The 20228-nt window shown below is 56.8% G+C and overlaps 1 protein-coding gene across 2 annotated transcripts; it reads right to left on the minus strand.

Moving 5' to 3' along the window:
* Positions 1-87: 87 nt before the first annotated feature.
* Positions 88-19565, minus strand: POLRMT (RNA polymerase mitochondrial). 2 transcript variants are annotated; one of them, XM_064497613.1, is made up of 21 exons: positions 19451-19565; positions 18279-18371; positions 16911-17575; positions 16283-16413; positions 13166-13352; positions 12531-12680; positions 12188-12355; positions 11677-11847; positions 10697-10936; positions 9765-10544; positions 9081-9203; positions 6894-7016; positions 5756-5935; positions 5066-5152; positions 4632-4745; positions 3831-3880; positions 3423-3521; positions 3169-3241; positions 2564-2646; positions 1892-1971; positions 88-1020 (listed from the first exon to the last, which is right to left on the minus strand). In XM_064497613.1, exons 1-21 carry the CDS (start codon positions 19506-19508, stop codon positions 971-973), a joined length of 3705 nt encoding a protein of 1234 aa, XP_064353683.1. In that variant the 5' UTR covers positions 19509-19565; the 3' UTR covers positions 88-970. The 2 variants fall into 2 exon arrangements, with proteins under 2 accessions (XP_064353683.1, XP_064353684.1); XM_064497614.1 differs by lacking the exons at positions 88-1020; positions 1892-1971; positions 2564-2646 and adding an exon at positions 2653-2777.
* Between the last annotated feature and the right edge of the window lie 663 nt (positions 19566-20228).

Here is a 20228-nt window from a genome sequence, read left to right on the forward strand (position 1 = left end):
AGCCCCCCCAGGTAACATTAGCGGAGAGCCTAGGCACCCCCCGACTTCTGGCAAAGATGCTGAGAGGAATGTGATTCCCCAGTAGTATTTCCAAAAAAACCCCATTTTATTTACAGTATTGTGCACTTCTGCCCCAGTGTTAACAGTTTTCCCTGGCTCAGACCCAGCCAGCAGAATTTAAACAGATCCCTGGAAACAAGGCGGCTAAGCGACAGCCAGGAGCAGCGGAGGCTGCTTAGAGGTGTGCTAGTGACCAACAGCCGGACCGGGGCACGTGAGGAGCCCCCACCCATCCCGGCAGGCCCCAGCGACAGGCAGGACCGGGCCAAAAGACAGGGAGCTCCAGCCCTGCTTAAGAGCAGTGCTAGGAAAAGCCAGGAGGCTCCTGCTCCCGCCAGCTTCGGCCCCTCCACTCAGCAGGGAGGGAAGTGGCCTAATGCTCTGGGAGGTCCGAGCCCCGGCGGTGGAGAAGAGCGGGGATGGCAAGGACACAGGACCGGGGCTCGCCAGGCAAGCTCTGAAGGTCGCAGCAGCGGCAGGGACATCTCTTGTGAAGCCTGGCAGCGCTGGGGCGAGGAGGGAGGAAAGCCAGCACCGTCTATCCATCACCCCTTCGACTCCGCACCAGGGAGACGCGGCCCTCCCCAGGGCTGGCTGGCAGCACCGCTCCCCAGACAGCAGCAGGACATTGCGTCCTCTCCCCTCGCCAGGGAAGCAGGCACTAACGACAGATAACAGCACAGATCCCTCTCCCCGCTGGCCCCTCTTGGATGCTCCTGTACTCCTCGAGGAATCGGATCGCTCCAGCTTCCGAGCTGGACGGACGTCTCTTGCTGGCCTGGCTGCCGTACCCCTTCTCCGACAGCGGATGCAGGACAGAGGGGCCCTGCGCGCCGGGGCCAGTTCCTACCGCAGCCTCAGAGGCAGCCAACAGTCCACAGCTGGTCCAGGGCCGCTGGTCGCCGGGGTCTCAGCTGAAGAAATAGGTGGATTCCATCACGTTCTTCAGATTGAACTCACCTAGGGGAAGGGATAAGAGAGGTTGGGGGGAAAGCAGGGCTGGAGATGGGGGAAACAGGGACGGACTCTCCCCCAAGCCCAGCTGTAGTTGCCTACAGAGAACTGTACTTCAGCTCAGCCCCTGCTGCGGGGTGAATCCAGACAGGACGGGAGCACAGAGCTCTTCCAGGGGCTGACGTCCCTCCAAATTTACTCCAGGACAGTGGGAGGAAGAACAGAACAGAAGAGCACATCAGCAGCAAGGAGGGGAGGGAAGAGGAAAGTTCACGGCCTCACTGTAAGAAGCTATGCTGCCGCTGGATCACAGCCGCCTCGGGCGGACCACGGCAGCTGTTCAACAGCATGGGCCAGTGCATTTGCCTGCTTTGGTTTGCAAAGACAGAACAAAGTTTAGCCAGATGGTCTGGCCGAGGCATGGCTTAGGGATTAGGAGGAGTTAAACTAATTGCCTTAATCCGACTGCATGTATACCATCCAGATCCTGGCAATTACCATGCTCTGTGCCTCGCTCCCATCCCCAGGCAAATGCCTTGCCGTCAGGAACAGCTGGGAGAAGAGCAATGAAACGGGGGACAGCACCAGCAGAGTCAGCTTACAGGGAGAATCCAGGGGCTAAACTTCAGGGAAAGGCAGGCACAGTTCCCAGGGAGGCTGCAGGGGAATGCCTTCAGGCCCTGCCTCCAGGCTGTGTACCCCAAGGCACACAGGAAAATCTGATCTTGGGGGACCCTTTAGCCTGGCTCACTGGAGCCTCAGTATGTCCAGCTTTGGAGACTCTAGTAGCTCAGGGGTCTTGAGGGCCATTCCCCATCTCATGCCCCTCATTTCCAAACCACTCCAGAGCTTTACAGTTCCCATCCTGTGCTCCTACCTGTCTTAGGGACATTCGACAGCTGCTCCATCAGTTTCTTCTGCCAAAGGGCTTTAGTCTCTCTTCCCGGGCTGGATGAACTAGAAGGAAAGTGAGTCAAGATGGGAGCCCTGGGAGCGGGCGCACCCTCCTCTGTTCCCCAGCACAGGACCCCGATGACAGGCTGCAGCTCTTCCAAAACATGCTACAAACCCTGCAGCGGCAGGAGCCCAGCCCCTGCCCCAGCAGCCCTAAGTGGATGCTGAGGCACCTACGGGCCCTTTGCAGGATTCAGGCCACTTTGGGTGTCTGTGCTACCCATCTGGCTCTGCTGTGGTAACCGAGGACCTCCGACCCAGCGTGCGTCTTCACCGCCCCTTCCTGCCTCGTCCACAGTGGGGAAATCAAGGCACAGGAATCACGGCCCACCCCAGGCCCACAAAGGGATTCAAGCACTGAGTCCTACTTCAGCGCTGCAGCAAAGGGATTGAGAGACCCTGCTTTCGCACTGAGGTCTAATGCAATCTGAGCATCAGTCAAGAAGGAAGCAGAACTTCCCTCAAGGGCAATCTCCAGGCAGATGACCCAACCCACGAGCAGCTGGACTCCGGCACAGCAGCTCTCAGGAGAGGAAATCAGTGTGGACAGGAAGGAGAAGCGGGGTGAGGGGATAGGCAAACAGGCAAGGAATACCTGCAGTACTTCTTCAGCATGAACTCAGATAGATCCTGCAGGATCTTCTCGCTGTGCAGAGCCACAAATTGCTGCCGACAGATCTGATCCAGGGAGCAACGATGAGTTGCGGTTTAACAGGTGGTTTGCCCTCCTTCCCCTCAATGCTGTTCTCAGCCAAGACAGGTCAGAGGCGAGGGGCAGGGAAAGCAGCGGGTAAAAATGGGAAGGGGGGCTGCCAGATAAAGGTGAAGGGAATCAGCCCGGGGAGATGGGAAGCAGAGGCCAACACCCTTTATCAATCTATTGTACAACAGACCCTTGCAGCACTCCAGGGGAAAGAGCCCAGGGCAGGATAGAGGCACTGACTCTGGTCTGTGCCAGAGCATTTAGCACTGATTTACACACACAGATTCTTCCCCACCCCTTCCTTGGAGGATGGGAGGAGATGGGGCTCGGGTACCAGGAAATCAGCTGCAACTGCCAACAGGCACCCCACATTCACCTCGCTTGGGTGAATAAGCCAGGAAACGGAGCAAAGCCCAGGGGAAGCAAGGGCTGGCAAGCGTCCAGATGACGGATCAACAAGATCTCTGCTCACAAGGGGCTCGAGAGGACACTTTTACCTGGTTCATGACATCCACAGTGAGCGCGTGAGTCCAGTAGCAATCATGGACCGAGACAAAGGTCAGACCCTGCCTGTGAGGCAGCAGAAGGTGCCATGAAGCAGTGCTGAAAGCCCCATCATCTCCAATACCCAACCACCCACCTGCCAGGGAAATCTCTCCCATGTTGTAGGCACGTCCCTGGTGATGCTCTTCCAGCGGAGACCTTAGTCTCTGAGGCCAAGGAAGAGCCCAAGCTGCCCCCCGCTTCCTACCTGAGGCAGTACAGAGCCGTGAGCATCATGTGGGTGGAGTCCAGGGAGTGGATGAAGTTGGGTGGAAAGGCGTTTTTCTGCTTCACTGTATCAGGCTTCCTGCAGCACAGAGCAGGACACAGGAGGAGATGGGGCCCTTCCCAGGCCAAAGACGAGGGGGCCAAGACAAAAGCGGCGCCATGCATAAAGGCAGTGCCGACCAAGATCTGGGGTTCATGGAGGCAGCTCTGAAGGGCCCCAAGGCCTTGCCGAAGCAGCACAGGGCTCCTCTCCTACAGCTGGCTTTCCACAGCTCAGTGGGATGCCAGGAGCTTTGCCACACATCAGCAGGACATTTGGAGACATTTTTCTCCAAAGCCCAGAGTGGGGACAGAAGGGGCTCGGTGAAGACCATGAGTGAATACTTACTGGCTGCTGTTGGAGTTTTTCACACTCAAGTTCTGCATACTGCAATTCAGCTACAGGGAGAGAGAAAGTGGATCAACTGTTACGCAGCACTGCCCAGACAGCATAAGGCACTCAACATTGCCACCAACTTTTGGAGAGGTGGCTCTGCTCTGCAGAAGTCCCCTGGCTGCAGTGCAGGGTCTGGAAGGGGATCTATCTGTCCAGGGCATCCTGGTTCCCATGACAGCTGTCACTCCCCACTGGCATTCTGCCTGCCTCCCTCCTGAGGATGCTGGCACATCCTTCACCCCTTCACAGTGACGTGCTGATTCACACCTTGTTCCCTGTGAAGACTAAGAAAAGGGCTCCCGCAGGTGAAAGGCACCTGCCCGCTCCACCCCTACGCAGCAGACACGAGGCTGCTGGAGAGCAGCTGGGAGGACAAGGCAGGTCAGGGAGAACTGAGTCAGTTCGGCAGTGTGTGGGATGCGAGAGCAGCGAGACTGAATCACGCCAGCCCTGAGGAAGGCTGCTCGGTAAGCGGAACAGGCCCGCACCCCAGCTGAGCGAGTGGGGACGGGGAGCGGCAGAGATTCCTCACCAGCCCGCCCACGTACTCCAGGCTCTGCAGGGAGCAACGAGGCTGGAGGATGCGTGACTGCATACACCAATCCTCCAGGCTCTCCAGGCTCACCCGCAGCTGATACCAACCTCCTGCCCCATTAGCTCGCTGCCTCAGGGCCCTGCTGCCCTCTCTCTGCTCCCCAGCGTGGCAGAGGGAGGGGTAGACGGACAACTCAGTCCTGCACACCAGATACTCACCACAGTTGACCTGGCTCGGTAGTAGGGCTGCACGATGGGGAGACCCAGCGGAGTGACCCACTCCACTGTCTGTCCCGACTGGGCAATGAGCTTGGCACTCTCCGTCAGCCAGTTCTTGGGCAGAGGGAAGGGGGGAAGGAGGGAGAGGAGAGGAAAGCGGCCGTGGTTAGCGTGGGCAGCTGGGCGTACCCCACTGCCTCCCAGCACAGGAGAGTCTGACCTCCTGCCGTAGACTGACAGTCCGCACTTATGGGGGATTGTGGCCCTGCACTAGGCACAACGCCCAGATCCTCTGGGCTGGGGCAGGAGGAGTCTCTCTGGGCCAGGACACAGAATCATCTCTCTGCATCTTGCTTCCCTGGTCTATGGAGGGGGGCCAGGGAAGAAGAAAAGAGGGGGAGAGAGAGAGAGAAAAGAGGCAGCAGGCACCTTACCTGGATATCTCGAGTTGCTGAGAACATCTCTTTGATGCCGCTGAAAACCTGCTTTACGAGGTAGTGAGATGCTTCCCACAAGTACTCCTGCACAGACAAGAGGCAGAGTGAGAAGCTGTCAAAGCGGTCGCAAAAAATGCAAAGCAAAGTGATGGGAGCTGGGGTAAGCTAAGAGAGCTGCTCTCTCCACTCCAGGGGCCACTCAAGCTGCCTCAAAATTGCCTCCACCACAGACTGTGCTAAGATTGCAGAGGGCTGGGGGCTGTACGCTGACAGAGGAAGACAGAGATCAGCGTTTCGCATGGCTCCTTGTCCAATGGCAGGCTGATCTGTGTAATGTCCCTGGATGACCAGGAGGCTCTCACTGCCTCATCTGCCCCCAGGAACACGACACACAGACAGAAACGCTCCCAGCACCAGCCTGCCACAGCAAATCATCTACTTGGCAACGACTGTTTCACGATGGGGTCACAGTACAAGAAATGCATCAAGAGGGCCAAGCCTCCAAGAGGTCTGCTAGGGACAAGTACATGCGTGAGGGGGGCCACTTCCAGAGGGAACGGCACAGTCACAAACCTTGTTCTGTATCCCAAACACCAGCCGAGGCTGTTGTGCCCCCAGTTTGGACACAGGAGGGATGAGGAATGACCCTACCTGAAGAACTGCCACCGACCAGGGCAGGCACACTACCTCAGGGAAGTCGTCGATCTCCTTGAGACGCTTCTCCATCTGCAGCCGCCCACCGTAGCGTGTGACACCGTACACCACGGTCATCACCGTCTGCTTCACCACCTTGCGGCTGATGAAGCCCTGCAGCACCTGGGCAATCTTCACGCCCTGCTGGGCATCCTTTTTCCGAAACTCCTCCACCTGAGGAGGAGAGCACCCAGGAGGTCAGCCCACCCTGAGCTGGGGGGACCACATGTGACCCACCCCCCGGCAGCCGCAAGCTGCCTGGCCTGAACTCCCACCACGAACCCTACAGCCCATCTTCACCAACCCTGCATAACAGAGATCCTCTGCTGTAGGAACCAAGAGGTGCTTGGCTCTCGCAGATAACTGTGCAAGCAGGGCGACCAGAGCTTTCCACTGCTGCCTCAGCAGAGCTCCGTGTCATTTGGCAGCTGGGTGGTGCCCGGCATTACAAGGACACGGCACTAGGACCGTGGCTCAGGAGCCAGGTTCTCCTCCTGCTTCTGCCACCCTGATCGTACCTTCGAGCAAATGCACCCTCTATGTGCCCCCTCCTGCCCTTTGGTACACTGCTGCCTCTACAAAACACAGTGCGATCCAGAAGTGAGAGCCAGGAGTTTAGTGCCAGTGGAGTGAGTCTGGTAAGTCTCAGCACACTTCCCAGCAGGCTGATTTCATACTACACATCTTGCTAAGAAAACTGCAGCCTTGGCATCAGTGCCAAGGGCTGAGTCCCTGCCCCCTTCTCCCCACACAGCTCAAGTGAAGGACATCCCATAACCTGTGGGGCAGCCAGGTGTTATCAAGAGACAAGGAACATTTTCTGCTCTCCATCTCTCTACCGTCCTTCTCCCAGATTTAATTCAGAAGAAGGGAGGGGTGCAGAAATCCCTGTGGCTCATAGCTACCTCTGTCCTCAGCCGGAACGGATCGCCACGGCAGCTGGGGCAGTGATTCCCACTCAGGGAGGGAGACGCTCTCTCTGCCTCTAATCAGCTGAAGCCTCCCGAGCCCACTGTACACTGGGCTTATCCCGACCTTTCTCCGTGAGAACTGGAGTGGCCCTGTGCAATGCTTTGTGAAGGGGGAGAGACAGGTCCAAGGGGCCCCTTCCTGGGACCCCACGGTGCCTTACCTGCTGGGCCACCGCACTGTAGACATCCTGGGGGACATTGCAAGGCATCAGATTGACAGAGATGGCACCAATAAGGTCCCGGCCAAGAGCTGCGTAGTGCTGCAGACCATTGCAAGAGCCGTCCTGCGAGTGGCAAGAGAGCAGGATGGAAAGGAGACGTTAACGTATGGATTGAGCCCTGCTCATCTGCTCTCAATGACCAGCACAGAAACAACTGGGTCAGAATGGTTATTCTTATTTCCTTTCCCTTTGGACAGGTCTGTGGTTGATCTCCCAGCAGTGGCCAGGCCTGCATCAGTTTCTATTTCCCTTCTGGCCAGTTTCCCTCTCTGGAGTCTCACTAACCCACTGCTGTCTCTGAGGTTTAAAAGACAAACAAACCAACCTCAAATCACACTGCCTCCCCCCCGCACCACGAGTTTTCAAAGACATTAAAGCTCCGTGGAAACGCCAAAACTAGAAAATCTAGAAATGACAAATTCATCTGGGATGCTAAGAGAAGCTCTAAGAGCTTGCACTCAAAATAGATTTTAGAAAACCCAGGAGGAGGATCAGAGATAAGAAGAGACAGGAACAAGCCAAAGATCATTCAGCAAACCCACAGCTGACTCCGAAGCTCTAGCTGTGCTGCTTCTGCTCCGTGGCCAACGAAAACATTTTTGTAATACAACAGCAACCCAGCTCCCGACCCAACCTCTCCCAAAGCTGCAGTTACAGAGACACACTGACTGATCCGTCACAGCAGCTGGCCTGACTGCCCTCCTGGGACCAAGATCAGCCTGGATGAGACAGGCAGGACCCGAGCAATGGTGTGAGAAGGTCCTGCTGCTCCCTGAATAGCACCAGCAGAAACACTTCTCACAGAAAATCTACTGCTGCCTTGGACTGTCCCCTGCTCCTCCTGTGCTTCGGCTTTACGTGTTCGAAGGCAGCCTGCAGCTGCTGAAAGGATCGGTCCACCTCTCCTCTTCCCCCTCCCTTCCCACAACCTGCAGTGCAGCAAGTTGGAGAATCGAGAATTCACAGGGCTTCGGCAGCCCTGTCGCTGCGGAAGAGCTGCCTCTGTTAACGGAGCCCTGATGACTCAGATGGAGAGCGACTCCTGTGCCCTCCAGAGAAGGTCCTTGCTGGAATTTTATTAACTGCACCCTCTACATACCCCCAAATGCTCTCTTGATCTTTTGTTGTCATAACAATACCATCAGAGCCCTTCAGTTTAGATGGTCTCATACATATTCCAGACCATTGCTGCTGGCAGATATACCCCCACACACTTCATTAGGGCCATCTGATCTTCTAACAAGAAAAATGAGCAAGCCACTCTCGCTAGGAAAACAATTAATCACTGTCTCCTGTGAAGCAAGGGGATTTATCAGTGCAGATAAACGGCTGGCTGGACAGCAGCCCTACAGAGAGCTGCAGATCTGTTGGGACGTGGCAAGGAGAAAGGGCTGAGATCTGGCTAATGGGAGCAGCTGACCTGCTGTCTGGACTCCGCGCTCTGGCTGGGAAGGACAGTTGCCTTCGGAGAGCTGAGAAGCATCCGAGCGACAGAGCATGCCCAGCCTAGAGCATGGGCTCGTCTGGGACGATAGGGGGATAGGGCGCACAGTGAATGAGACCTGCGTCACTGAATGCAGGGGACACAGTTGATCTCTGTCCCCACGTCCTTCTCCACAGGCCCAGACCTTCCACCCTTTCCTCTTGCAGAGCTACTCAGCTCCAGCCCTCAGAACAGGAAAGCAGCAAAGGCCGCAGCAGCAAACAGCCCCCAGCAGAGCTGACTGAAGCTTGCCCCTTGCAGAGGGCAGGGTGAGCAGCCGGGAGCACTTCAGAGCAGGCAGGTGCTGCTCTGCACCATGCCACATCCCATCCAGCCTGCGTCAGGCTGGCTTCCAGTCCCGGTCCTGCAGTTTGAGAAGGTAAGACTGGCATGTCCCTCACCCTGGAGCTGGCTGACAGTGGCTCTGTTCCAGTCAAACGCAAGCAAAGTAGCACTTAACTGTATTGTCCTCAAACCAAGATGCCTGTAGGCTACACTGCCATTCTTAAGAAAGCCTGGCTGCATTACATAGTAAATACAGCATTTGAGACCTGAACTTGGGCACTGTCCTGAGTTTTCCGCTCTGCTCTCTTTCCTCCCCCCAGTCAGCCCACACGGGCCATTCAGATCTGTCAGGCTCCCACCTGGTGAACAGGGAAGTGCGAGACATAGGCTGCTGGATCCGGAGACCTCGAAGCCTTGGCGATTTCCATACAGCATGCCAAGGCTTGCCAGGGTTCATCCACCTTCATCCACCATTTCTTGCCCTAGGAACAACAAAGCACACGTTGGTAGGAGGAGGCAGTGCTCTTACAGCACTCCAAACCAAAAATGGGGGGAAGTCATGCCTCTGGGCTCTAGGGAGATGCTGGACAAAGCACCTCCTCTCACCATGCCTCAATTTCCCTAATGTTTCATGGCCATGTTTTCAGATAGAAATGTGTTATTTAGGAAAATTTGCAACAATTTGTTTTACTTTTTCTGCTCAAAATGCTATCTTTCAAAATGGCTTTGTTTCAAAATTGATCTCATTTCCATTTTATTTTACTTTCTAGAAGTTATGCTAAATAAGAGGAATGTTTAAGTCTTCCCTGAAATTAAAGAAGACATAAATATGTTCTTTCCTTAGAGTATTTGGAACAATTCCCATTTGGATTCAAACAAAGATCAACTTTCCTGCTTTTCAGTTCAGTCACTGAAGGGGAGCCCCCACAACTTGCCTATGGCTAGCTGCAGGCTCTCCAAGCCCAACCTACTCCCCTGTGGGTTAGGGTCCCACCACACCACCCCAAGATCAAGCACAGCCCTGCCAACCATTCCCCACACACCGTGAGCGGGTGGTCAGCTGAGTCCAGGATCTCCTCCATGATTTCATTGGCATAATCCAGCCGCTCCTGCAAGGCATTCTTCTTCTTCAGCCCTGTGAGGTTAATGAGGTGGATCTTCAGCCAGTCAAGGCCTTTGGGCCCTAGTGGCCTTCCCTCTGCAAAGAGCAGGATGGCCCGGGTGACATCGTTACCAAGGTGGTTGAAATAAGGTGGGCAAGGGTAAGTCCTGCCCCGGAAGTCCATGTTGTGGGGGAACCAGAACACCTTGTCCCTGACGTAGTTGGCGATGGAGAGCTTATAGAGTGCATCCATGCGCAAGCTGTGCATTTCAGCCGTCTTCTTCTTGCACAGCAACAACTCATGCTTCTGGGACTTGTTCCAGGCAGAGGAATTGCTGGGAGCAACAGGAGGCCTGGGGGCCTCAGAGATAGGCGGTGGGATATCCAGCTTCTCGTTGCCTTTGTCATTGAAGATGGAGATGATGATATCCAGCACTGGCTGGTTAATCTTCCAAGCGCAGTTACCCAGCTGATTCAAGGCATCCAGCACGGGGTGGAGGTTCACCTGAGGACACTGTTCCAGGAGTGCCTGGTGCTGGATGGCCCCATCTACGTAGCGCATCAGCTTGGTGTCATTCAGGACAAAGGCACCGAAGTGGGGTGAGGTCCAGGGCACTGGGGGGCACAGCATGGGTATGACAAAGGAGTTGAAGGTCAGCGTGGTCTCGGCAGCATCTGACACAACCTGGGAGAAGATTGGGTGGGGCTTTATCAGCCCAACCTGGTGGGGGAGAATTAGAGAGCTGAAAGTCAGCAGTAGAGCAGTACTAGTTGGGGGTGGAGTTTGGAAGAGCATGTGGTTAATCAGTGATTACATAATGATCATGTTAAGTAATGACACTGTCTGCACAGAACCAGGTGCTCCTGGCTCACCTGCCAGCTGTTGCGGAAGGAGTAGACATGGTAGAGGACAGGGATAAGTTTGGACTCCAAGCGGGGATTGAGGATGTTCCTGGGCACCTTGACAGCGTGCACGAGGAGCTCCAGCATGTGCATGCCCAGGCGCATGAGGAGCATGTGCGGCCAGCTGCAGTCCTTCAAGTTCAGGGAAGGCCCAAAGCCTGCTTCTGCCACCAGCTTCTCCCAGTATTCCCGTGGCAAGTACTTGTCAGGCTGGGAGGTGGGAGGAGAGAAAAGGGGGTCAGTCAGAGGGGACCAGCCACGCTGCTCCCAGGAGGTTCACTGGATGGGATCTATGTACCTGGAACCTGGCTCTGAGAAGGCTCCTCCTGTTTCTGTATCCCTGCAAGTTCCCCCTTGACAGGGATATTTGGGGAAGTGCTGCTTACAGTGGCTGGGGGGAGCCCAACACTGAGAAGCTGCTTCTGCTGCAGCGCCAGTTTCCCGGCCTGCAAAACCCTTCCCCCAGCCACATCTCTGCACCTTGTGCCCACACCACCCTGACCCTCTGCTCCAAACCGCAGATCTGCCTTCCCCTGTTGTGCCACACACAGAGCTCTGCCCATCCGACCCTCTCGCTGCCTAGATCTGTGGCCCTAGTCCCTTTCTCCTCTCCCCTCCAGCTCTGTCAAGAACCCCCCGTTCTGCCCTGCCAAGCTCCCTCTCCCCAAGCCCCAGAGCTCTCCTACGCAGGAAGCCTGGCTCTACTTAATCAGTTCTGCTGACATAACACCTTCAAGCTCAGAAATACCACTGCTGTGCCAGAACTGAGCTCCCTGGCACCACGAGACAGGGGGCCCACAGTGTGCTAGATGGGGCCTCACTGGTTCTCACAGCCTCTGCAGCAACAGGTTCCCAGAATCTATCCCTTGTGCCTGCAAGGAGGCAGACAGGCAAACTGCCTAGCCCAGTCTCCCACAGGCCCTGGTGTCACCCCTCTCTCCCAGGCCTACCTGGCTATCCTTGGCCAGCAGGTAGATGTAGTCCTCATAGACCTCCTGGACCTTCTCTAACTGGCGGCTGCGCAGCTTCCTTTGAGTAATGTATCTGTTGTAGACTTTTGAGCCTAGTTCCTTGGCCAAGATAGCCAGGGATTCTCCTTGCGGGGAGAGGGTGTTGAGGACCTGGGAAAGGGGAAGGCAAAGAGGAACTTAAGGAAGGAGGAGCAGAAAGACAGAGCAGAAAAGCAAAGTAGGAGTTAAAGTCCCTGTGTGGGGAGCAGAGAAACATGCCGATTCCCATGATGCTGAGCAGATGATGAGGAGTGAAACAAGTCCAGGACAGAGTAAGGGCTTCTCTGGCTACCCAGCAGAGGGAGCAGACTGGGCTTGGACCCAGTAACCTGGGCAAACCTCAAGGCTCATGTTTTGATTCTGCTGGTCCAAATGAGACACCGGTGCTTCATGGTACTGTTATGGTGGTTTGGGAAGCCTGTGGTTCCGCCGGGGCAGGGCAGGGTCCTACCTGCAGCATGATGCCCACATACTCCTTGTCAGGCAGCAGGCACAGGTAGGGGTAGAGAATGTGGTACCCCGACATCATGTTGACCTTGGACATGCTGTGCTTCGACTTCCGCAGGGCCTGGAGGATGGAGTCGTGCCACTGGGAACGAAGGGTGGCCAGCAGTTTACGCTACACAGGAAAGGGAAGCAAAGCAGTAATGCTGTGGCAAGAGCATATCATCAGGGATCTGCCCCTCTCTTTATGCCACTAACCCCTGTGTATCTCCCACAGGTCCTGCCAATACTGAAACTTGAACTGCCCTCCTTCCCTCCAGACATGCTGCCCCAGACTCCCTGAGCTTTACCGCTTTAATGGCTTTTGGGGTCAGAGGTTTGGTTGCTTCCACTGATTTGATGGTTATGGTGTTGTTCAGCTCCATCTCCAGCTGCTGCTGGAAGCGCTCCCGCAACTCTTGTGCAGAGAAATCCAGCTTGGGGTACGACACTATCTTCTCCTGCAACAAGAGTGAGGCAGTAAGAGCCAAAGGCCAGAGGAAGAGAAGATGTGCTTGTTCTCACAGCTCCCCTGCAAGAGGCACATGGTATGAGTCCCTGCTGAAGGCACCTTTGAGCCCAGAGGTCTAAGGACTCTGGCTGGCGAGCCCCAGGGAGCCTGGGGCAGAAGAACTCTCCAGACACTGCCTTGTTCCTGTGAAGCACCCCATCCAATGTATGAAGTTCATCTCCAGGCCCCCCTGCCACTCCTCAGCTCATCTGCTGCTTTGTAAGGCTCTTGCTAAGGATACGTACTTGCTAGGAGACAAGGAGGTGCCCAATGGGTGACTGCAGAGCTACTGAGGAGAGATCAGACTATAAAGATCTTCCTGTGTTACAGACCTGGGCTGGACCAGAATGCATCCTGAGGGCATCTGTGAACACCATCTGCCCAGCTCCAATACCTCCCCGCTCTGCAGAGACACCCCTGAGTTCCATGGCTTACTCTGGAGTAGAAGTCCCGGAGCAGGGCAGACTTGCAGGTCTCGGGGTTGGGCGGAGGGGGCAGCTGGTAGTTGGGCTGGATCATCCTGATGGCCCTCAGCACCTTCTCCTTCTCATCTTCTTCAAACAGGCACTTTTGGAAGAGCTCATCCACATGGAAGCCGTCATTCTTCAGACGCTGTACACATCTGAGGAGGGGCAGATAGGATGGGACTGAATCTTTTTCATGGGGGTGGTGGGGTTGGATAGAAATCAGCACAAAGAGAACAAAGTTTTTAAGCAGAAAACCAAGCATGGAGAAGAGGAGACAGGTTGGGGATGCCCCCTTTAGAGGATCTGAGAGCCTTGATTGGATCAGGCTTCTCTTTCCTCACTTTTCCCCTAAACAGTGTCAACTGGACAGATGTGAGACATGCCACACAGCTCAGAGCCACCCCATCCAGATCCCTGGCAGCCACAAAAGGAAAACCTCTCCCAAAGCAAGGCTTGGGGACTGACACCTACCAAGAACAAGCTCTGACCTCAGGAGAGGAAATCAATACACGGCTCCAGCCCCTTAATAGCAGCCAGGAGTGCTCCTAGAGTCTCATCATATCAGGTGACCCCAACAGCTTCCTCTGCACCACCCTTCGCCCCTTCACTGCAGGGGAATGCAGCTCTCACGCTCACTTGGAAAGGGTCCAACAGCCCCGGGGACCAGCACGTGCCCCATGCACCTGTCCTGGGATGCCTCCTCCCTTCTGCGCACTCCTCCAGGCACGCCCCACTCAGCAACTGCTGCAAGCCTTGCAGTAACTTGTGCCTGACCTAGCCGACGTGTGCTCAGCCCCAGAGAGAGGGAAAAGCACCGTACGAACAGGCATAAACAGAAAACCAGCAGAAGCCTGAATCCTTAGTCCTCCAACAATGTGACTGTTGAACAGTCTGGCAGCAGGATGGTGTCCTGCGGGAGCACACGGAGCTCTCCCTGCCTTCTGTGCAGAGGGAGAGGCCGGGAGATGCTGTCTGGGTTGCAGGAGCTGCTGGGGTGGGAGCGCTGCCTCCCAGAGCACAGCCAGTCCTTGGGACAAGGTCGCCCGCCTCAGGTTACAGCAATCGATTATCCACCCCGCCCCAGCCAGCGCCTCTGCTGAGCAGGCAGCTTTCACCTTCACACTCTGCTGGGGAGACCGAGCAAAAAGGTAAAAGCTCCTTCATCCTCAAATACCCCTGCTCCCCCCACAGCCTGAACTGGCAAAAGGGAACCTAAGGGACTGGAGACAGCTTGGCAAAGGGGCAGAGAACTGCAGTTTGTTCATGCAGCCTGTTAGCCAGGGGCACAGGGAGCGAGGCTCAGGCTAGCACACGGGGAAACCATAAGCAACAGTCAAGCCTGGCCACAGTATTAGCTACTCCTGCTGCTGCAGGAACTGCCTGAGCACCAGGAATGATGCTCAGCAACTGCCACTAAGCTGTCTGCACGCATCTGCCAGGCTGCAGGACCCCAGCAGCCCTGATCACCGCCTGGGGACCAGCATCTCCCACTCCCCAGCCCCACGAAGACGGGCTGGATGGGGAGAAGCTGCAGGGGTGCAGCCTCCCCCCCCGCCTCGCTGGAGCCAGGGGCGCCGGGACACAGCAGAGCGCGGCGGCGGCTCAGAGCGCCACCTGCCGGCCGGCCCGACGCGGCAGGCGACCTTGCAGGAAGGGGGACGGACCGCTCCCAGGGAGGCAGCGATCCAGACCCCCGGCCCAGGTACCCAGCACTCAGAAAGCACAACTGGCAAGGCGGAGGTCTTGGCGGCTTCGGGAAAGCATCGAAGTGCCCTTGGCCAGAACTGCTAAATGCTGTGAATCCTGCTGCTGCACTGTGCCCCGGACGTGGCCGCACTCAGGACGCTCGGGAGCAGGCAGGAGCCTCGGTGATGAATGGCCCTTCCGCTTCGCAGAGTCATTCTCCTCAAAAACTAACCCACGCCAGCCCAGTTAAAGCAAGCAAATCCCACCTTATTCCCTCAAAGTGACCCTGCAGTCTGGGAGCAGAGCTAGAAAGAGAATGCAATCTCCCACGCTCCAGTCAAAGGCTCAGGCCACGCTACCAGCAAGGGCAGACTGCCGCATGCTGACTGTCTGTACAAACTGGGAGAGCACATTTCAGGGAGGAAGGGAAATGAGAGCACATATACAAACACACAATGCCAGCAAACAGAAACACACATATACACACGCCCTGCTGAGGCTTGGGGCTGACAAGTCCAGGCAGGTGTGTGACAAACATCTGCTTACAGACAGTCCTACAGCTGTATTGCTGTATTGATGCAAGACCTACATACACCCAGGCAGAAAAATCAATGCCAGGCACTTCTAAACCCGCTCACCTGGAAGACATTCACTCAGAGGCATCTAGAAGTTGTTAGCCAGCCAAGGAACACACAAAAACAGTAATAAATCCCTGAATCACCCAAGGGTGTTTGTGCAGCATTACCAGATTACCAAAAAGCTTTCTTGACCCCAACTTTCCCCATCCTCTACCAAGGGAGTTGGCTGTGCTACCAGACCCAGAAACTGCCCTAGCTAGATCCAGCCTGCCAGGACCTCGCAGGGTCCCTTTAGCTTCTCAGTCTGGATCTGACATTTTATTCTGCCCTGCTCCAAAAGCCCGTCTGAATCCCCTGATCACATTCCTCCAGAGAACTGGCTCCCTGCAAAAAAACAGCTGTTTCTGGCTCAGCCTACCAGGAAGGGCAAATTCTACTTGGAGGTGCTGGAAAAATGAATAGAGGAGCTATTCCTACCAGGCAATAAGGAGAGGCAAACAGGAGAGCAGCGCCTAGGAGGGTGAGCACGGCACCAAGGGGTGCCTGATCAGGAAGAGGCTGATGCCAGCCCAGGGAGCTGTTCTGTGAGCTCCAGGCGGGGGAGCAGATACAGCTCTGCCTGGAAGGAAGGTTACTCTCCCCTTCCACATCTCGCTTCCCTGTGGGATCTCAGACATCCCCTAGCAGCTGGAGGCAGTAAGCACAGACCACGGGGAGAGCTCTACCTGCCCCTAAATCCGGCCATGAGAAGGGGGTCAGAATGTCCAGATGGGCACACAGAGAAGGCACTGTGGTACCCAGGGGCAGAGGAAGTGCGTTACCTTTGGATGACTTTGGTGGGAGACTCGTCACGGCCCATGCACTCCAGCTCTGCCGCGTAGGAGTCCAGGTCGGGCCTGAGGCCGATGGACTGAAGCATGGAAAACAGCCGGTTGATGCGGTGCAAACAGCTCTGAGGATAAGGAAGGAAAGAGGGTATGGAAACAGGCACTAGCAGTGCTAAATCACAACTTCACACCTCTTTTCTTCCTTTTCGGATTTAAACAAATTTATCCTGACCCCATCCCCTTCCTCCCCTCAAAGTCACTTCACGGAGATCAGTGGCCCGATTCAGTGGTCTGGGATCAGCTCCACCCCTCTCAACCTGGTATTTCTAGCTGGCGCGTTTCATCACCTAGTTTAGACAGCATCAGATGTCTAATTAAACAGCCCCCAAAAACTCACCCAGCAAGACCCACAAACCTCCCGTCAAAGGCAGATGCCATGACCTCCTTGACTGCAGTTGCTGAAGACAGATGTGACAAATTCACAGAGACCGAACTGCAACCACTGTTTCTACAAGCTCTTCCTCTTGAACTAGCACACCACTTGCCCTTCGCCACCCAGAAGCCTTGGTGCCACAGGACCAAGAGCAAGCCAGACAAGGGCAGCAGGCCTCCAGCCCTGTACCTTTTTTGCCCAGCTACGCATCACTATGTTGTATGCAGCAACATTCAAAAGCTTTCTCTTCACAGGGGAGCTGTGATACAAGAGAAGGAACCTCTCAGCCTCCTCTGGCTGCTGCAAAAACTGGAAGCATTCAAGGTTAGACAGGATGGTCTGCTGAAGCATCTTGTACTGGCTGCTCTCCTTGTCCTCCAGCACCTTCTGAGGCTTATGCTGCTTTGCACCCTCCTTCATTTCTGCCATCCTGGGCTTGCTGTGGGCATAGGCATAGCTGAGGCCAGCGGGGCTCTGGCTCCATGTAGGCGTCACTGTAGTCTTTGGGCTCCTCGAGCTCTTCTTGGATTTGGCTTTGGCCTTTGTCTTGCTCTTCATTTTGGTCTTGGCCTGTCCCTCTAGCGCCAGCTGGGAGGCAGCTATGGATAACTTCCGCTCTACCTTCAATTGCCTGACATACATCTCCTTCTTCAACTTCTCGACCCAGCTGCTGGGCCGGGCCGGGCTCTCATCTTTTCTCTTGGGAGCAGACTGCTCCTCTGCTGGGCCTGGAACCGCCACTCTCTGCAGTGGAACCTGGTACTTGTCCTTCCCCAGTGGAGCCAGCTCCACTTTGTTGACTGTCACCTCTGGGACATTACTGGCTTGGAGCTGCTTCACCCGAGCTTTCAGCACTGCCAGGAAACACAGAGCAGGGACAGAAATCAGGAGATGCAAGGTACAGCAGCAGATTTTGTCCTAGCCCAGGAGCTCACCTCTGACAGTGCCCAGCAACATTTTTAGGAAAAGAAGGTATGAAAAAGCGGGTCCACACAAGGACTTCCTCCCTCCTTCATCAGCCCTCCTCCCAGCAGCTCCTGGCAATCAGCTGCTTTCACCATTCCCTTTCTGGACTCCATCTATACACTATGGCCCATCCCAGTATCCAGGGCAATTGAACAATGTCACTGCAAAGAAGAAAAGCACCATCTCACGTTCATCTAACCTGCTGTCGGGCTACTTCCTTGGGACTTTCTTCAAGGACCACATGCCCTGAGCTCACCGGTGCACAGTGTCCAAAGACAGAGCACGTTCGAGGTCAGTCTGCCAGGCCCTTGTACCCCGAAGGGGCTCTTCGACTGTCCCTTAGAACCACCCTGCGCTTGTACAACAACTCGATGCACCTTGTGGACAGTGTGGGCCTCCAGGTCCTTGGGAACAGCCATGACCAGTATGCCAGCAAATCCATGGAAAGCCCCACACCCTTGTCCACACTACAGGTATCTCCAATCCCAAATAGTTTCTTTATGGCTACACAGAATGGGAAGACTTCTAGCAAGCCTCCAGGATACTGAACAAGAGGGACCAGCACAGTTCCCCCAGGCATTCCCTACCTACCTTCCAGCAGCTCTGTCCTCTCGCAGATGGCATTCCTGCTTGCCTTCTCCTTGGCGCTGGCAGAGTAGTTCCTGAGAACACTCCATGGGATCCCTGCAGGGGAAAGATGCAAAGATCGGGATGTGAGAGGAGGCAGCGCTCGTTACAGCACTCGCTGCTCCACCGACCTGCCCAGGTACCTCCGCCGCTGCTCAGCCCCACCTGAACAGCAGGGAGGGCACAGAGAGGACAGAGCAAGCGGCACTTCTCAGACCCGCGTGCTACATCCCAGCACCCTCATCAGCACTGCCATGGAAGGGAGGGGGGTGTCAGGGCTGTGCCAACAAACAACAGTGACAGGGACACCCCCTCACCTCTCAGCTCTAACTTCTTGGAGGGAACAGGACCCCAGGGACCCCCACAAACCCCAAATCTGTCCCCATGGGGTGACAGTACCCCAGAAACCCCCACAGCACACCGACTTTACTCCCACAGTGGGGATAGGACCCCAGGGACATCTGTAGCCCAGGCCTTACTCCTACAGAATGACAGGACCCCCAAAACAGCCACAGCCCCCAGGTCTATCTCATGGCAAAAGGAAGGAGAGACAGGATCCCAGCAACCCCAACAGCTCCCAGCTGTGGCTGCTTTGGGGGACAGGCAGGGTCAGGACCCCAGGGACCCCCACCACCATGAGCTCTATATTATGGAATGAGCAGGACATTTGGAACCCCCAGTCCCCAGCTCCGTCCCAATGAGGGGGTCAGGACCGCAGTTATGTCCCCCTGGCAGAGGGCAGGACCTCAGAGACCCCACGTCCCCCTGCTCTGTCCCCAGGGGTGGGGGAGCAGGGCCACAGGGACCCGCAAAACCCCCACTCCATCCCCATGGGGGGGGGTCAGGACCCCAGGGACCCCCATAGCCCCAGCTCCATCCCCATGGGGGGGGTCAGGACCCCAGGGACCCCCACAGCCCCAGCTCCATCCCCATGGGGGGGTGTCAGGACCCCAGGGACCCCCAGGGACCCCCACAGCCCCAGCTCCATCCCCATGGGGTGGCTCAGGACCCCAGGGACCCCCACAGCCCCAGCTCCGTCTCTGCCAGGGACCCCCCAGCTCCGCCCCCCCCAGACCCCGGGGATCCCCGGGCCCCTCCTCGCCCCGCACGGCCCCCGCCGCCGCCCCGGCCCTCACCGGCGCCCCGCAGGCGGGCCGGGCCCAGCAGCGCCGCCCGCAGCCGCAGCAGCGACATGCCCCCCGCTACGCCGCCATGCCGCGCCGCGCCGCCCCACTGCGCAGGCGCCGCGCGCTGCCCGCCGGGAGCGGTAGTTCCGCCGCCGCGCCGCACTACAACTCCCGTGGTGCCGCGCGGCAGAGCGCCCCGCGCCCCGCGCCCCCTGGCGGCCGCCGAGGGCGACGCCCCGCCGACGGGGCGGCCGCGGTCCCGGCCCCGGGAGGCGGCTCCGCAGCTCCGCGAGGGCGCGAGCGGCCCGGACGCCACCTCCAGCCTGCCCGGCCCCCTCCGCCGCCCCCCGGCCCCCTCCCCAGCGCCGCTCCCGAGGCACCTTGCTGCCATGACATGGGGCAGACCGGGGCGTGCGGCCGTGGCACGGGCAGCCGCTCTCCCAGCACACGCGTGTGCGAGTGTGCCCGTCTGCACGCGGCGCGTGCGACAGCGGTCAGGCACTGCTGCACGGCCTGCGTCGGCCGCCCTGCAGTCGTTCACTAGCAGTCAATACACTCCCTTGCCAGGAAAGGTCATACACTGTGGCTCGCGTGCGTGCGCGTGTGCAGCCGCTTCGGATCCGAGGTCCTGCCTCACCTGGCAGACCGAGGCTGGACACGGCGCGATGCCGTGACTCACAAGCTGCTATTAAGCTGTTAGAAACCTGGTCACTTCTGGCAGCTCATACCTGGAGCTCGTTTCTCTCCCTCTAATTAGGGCAGGGCATGTTTGTAAACACACGGCTGG

Source organism: Dromaius novaehollandiae, chromosome 25 (genome assembly GCF_036370855.1).
Source record: "Dromaius novaehollandiae isolate bDroNov1 chromosome 25, bDroNov1.hap1, whole genome shotgun sequence".
Lineage (NCBI taxonomy): Eukaryota > Metazoa > Chordata > Aves > Casuariiformes > Dromaiidae > Dromaius > Dromaius novaehollandiae.

Excerpts from the sequence above, each read along its gene's own strand:
- POLRMT (XM_064497613.1), bottom strand. The coding sequence starts at position 19,508 with ATGTCGCTGCTGCGGCTGCGGGCGGCGCTGCTGGGCCCGGCCCGCCTG. Across the intron at positions 3,522-3,830 it reads AAAAACTCCAACAGCAGCCA|GAAGCCTGATACAGTGAAGC; the intron begins GTAAGTATTCAC and ends TCTGTGCTGCAG. Across the intron at positions 1,972-2,563 it reads ATGCTGAAGAAGTACTGCAG|TTCATCCAGCCCGGGAAGAG; the intron begins GTATTCCTTGCC and ends CTTTCCTTCTAG.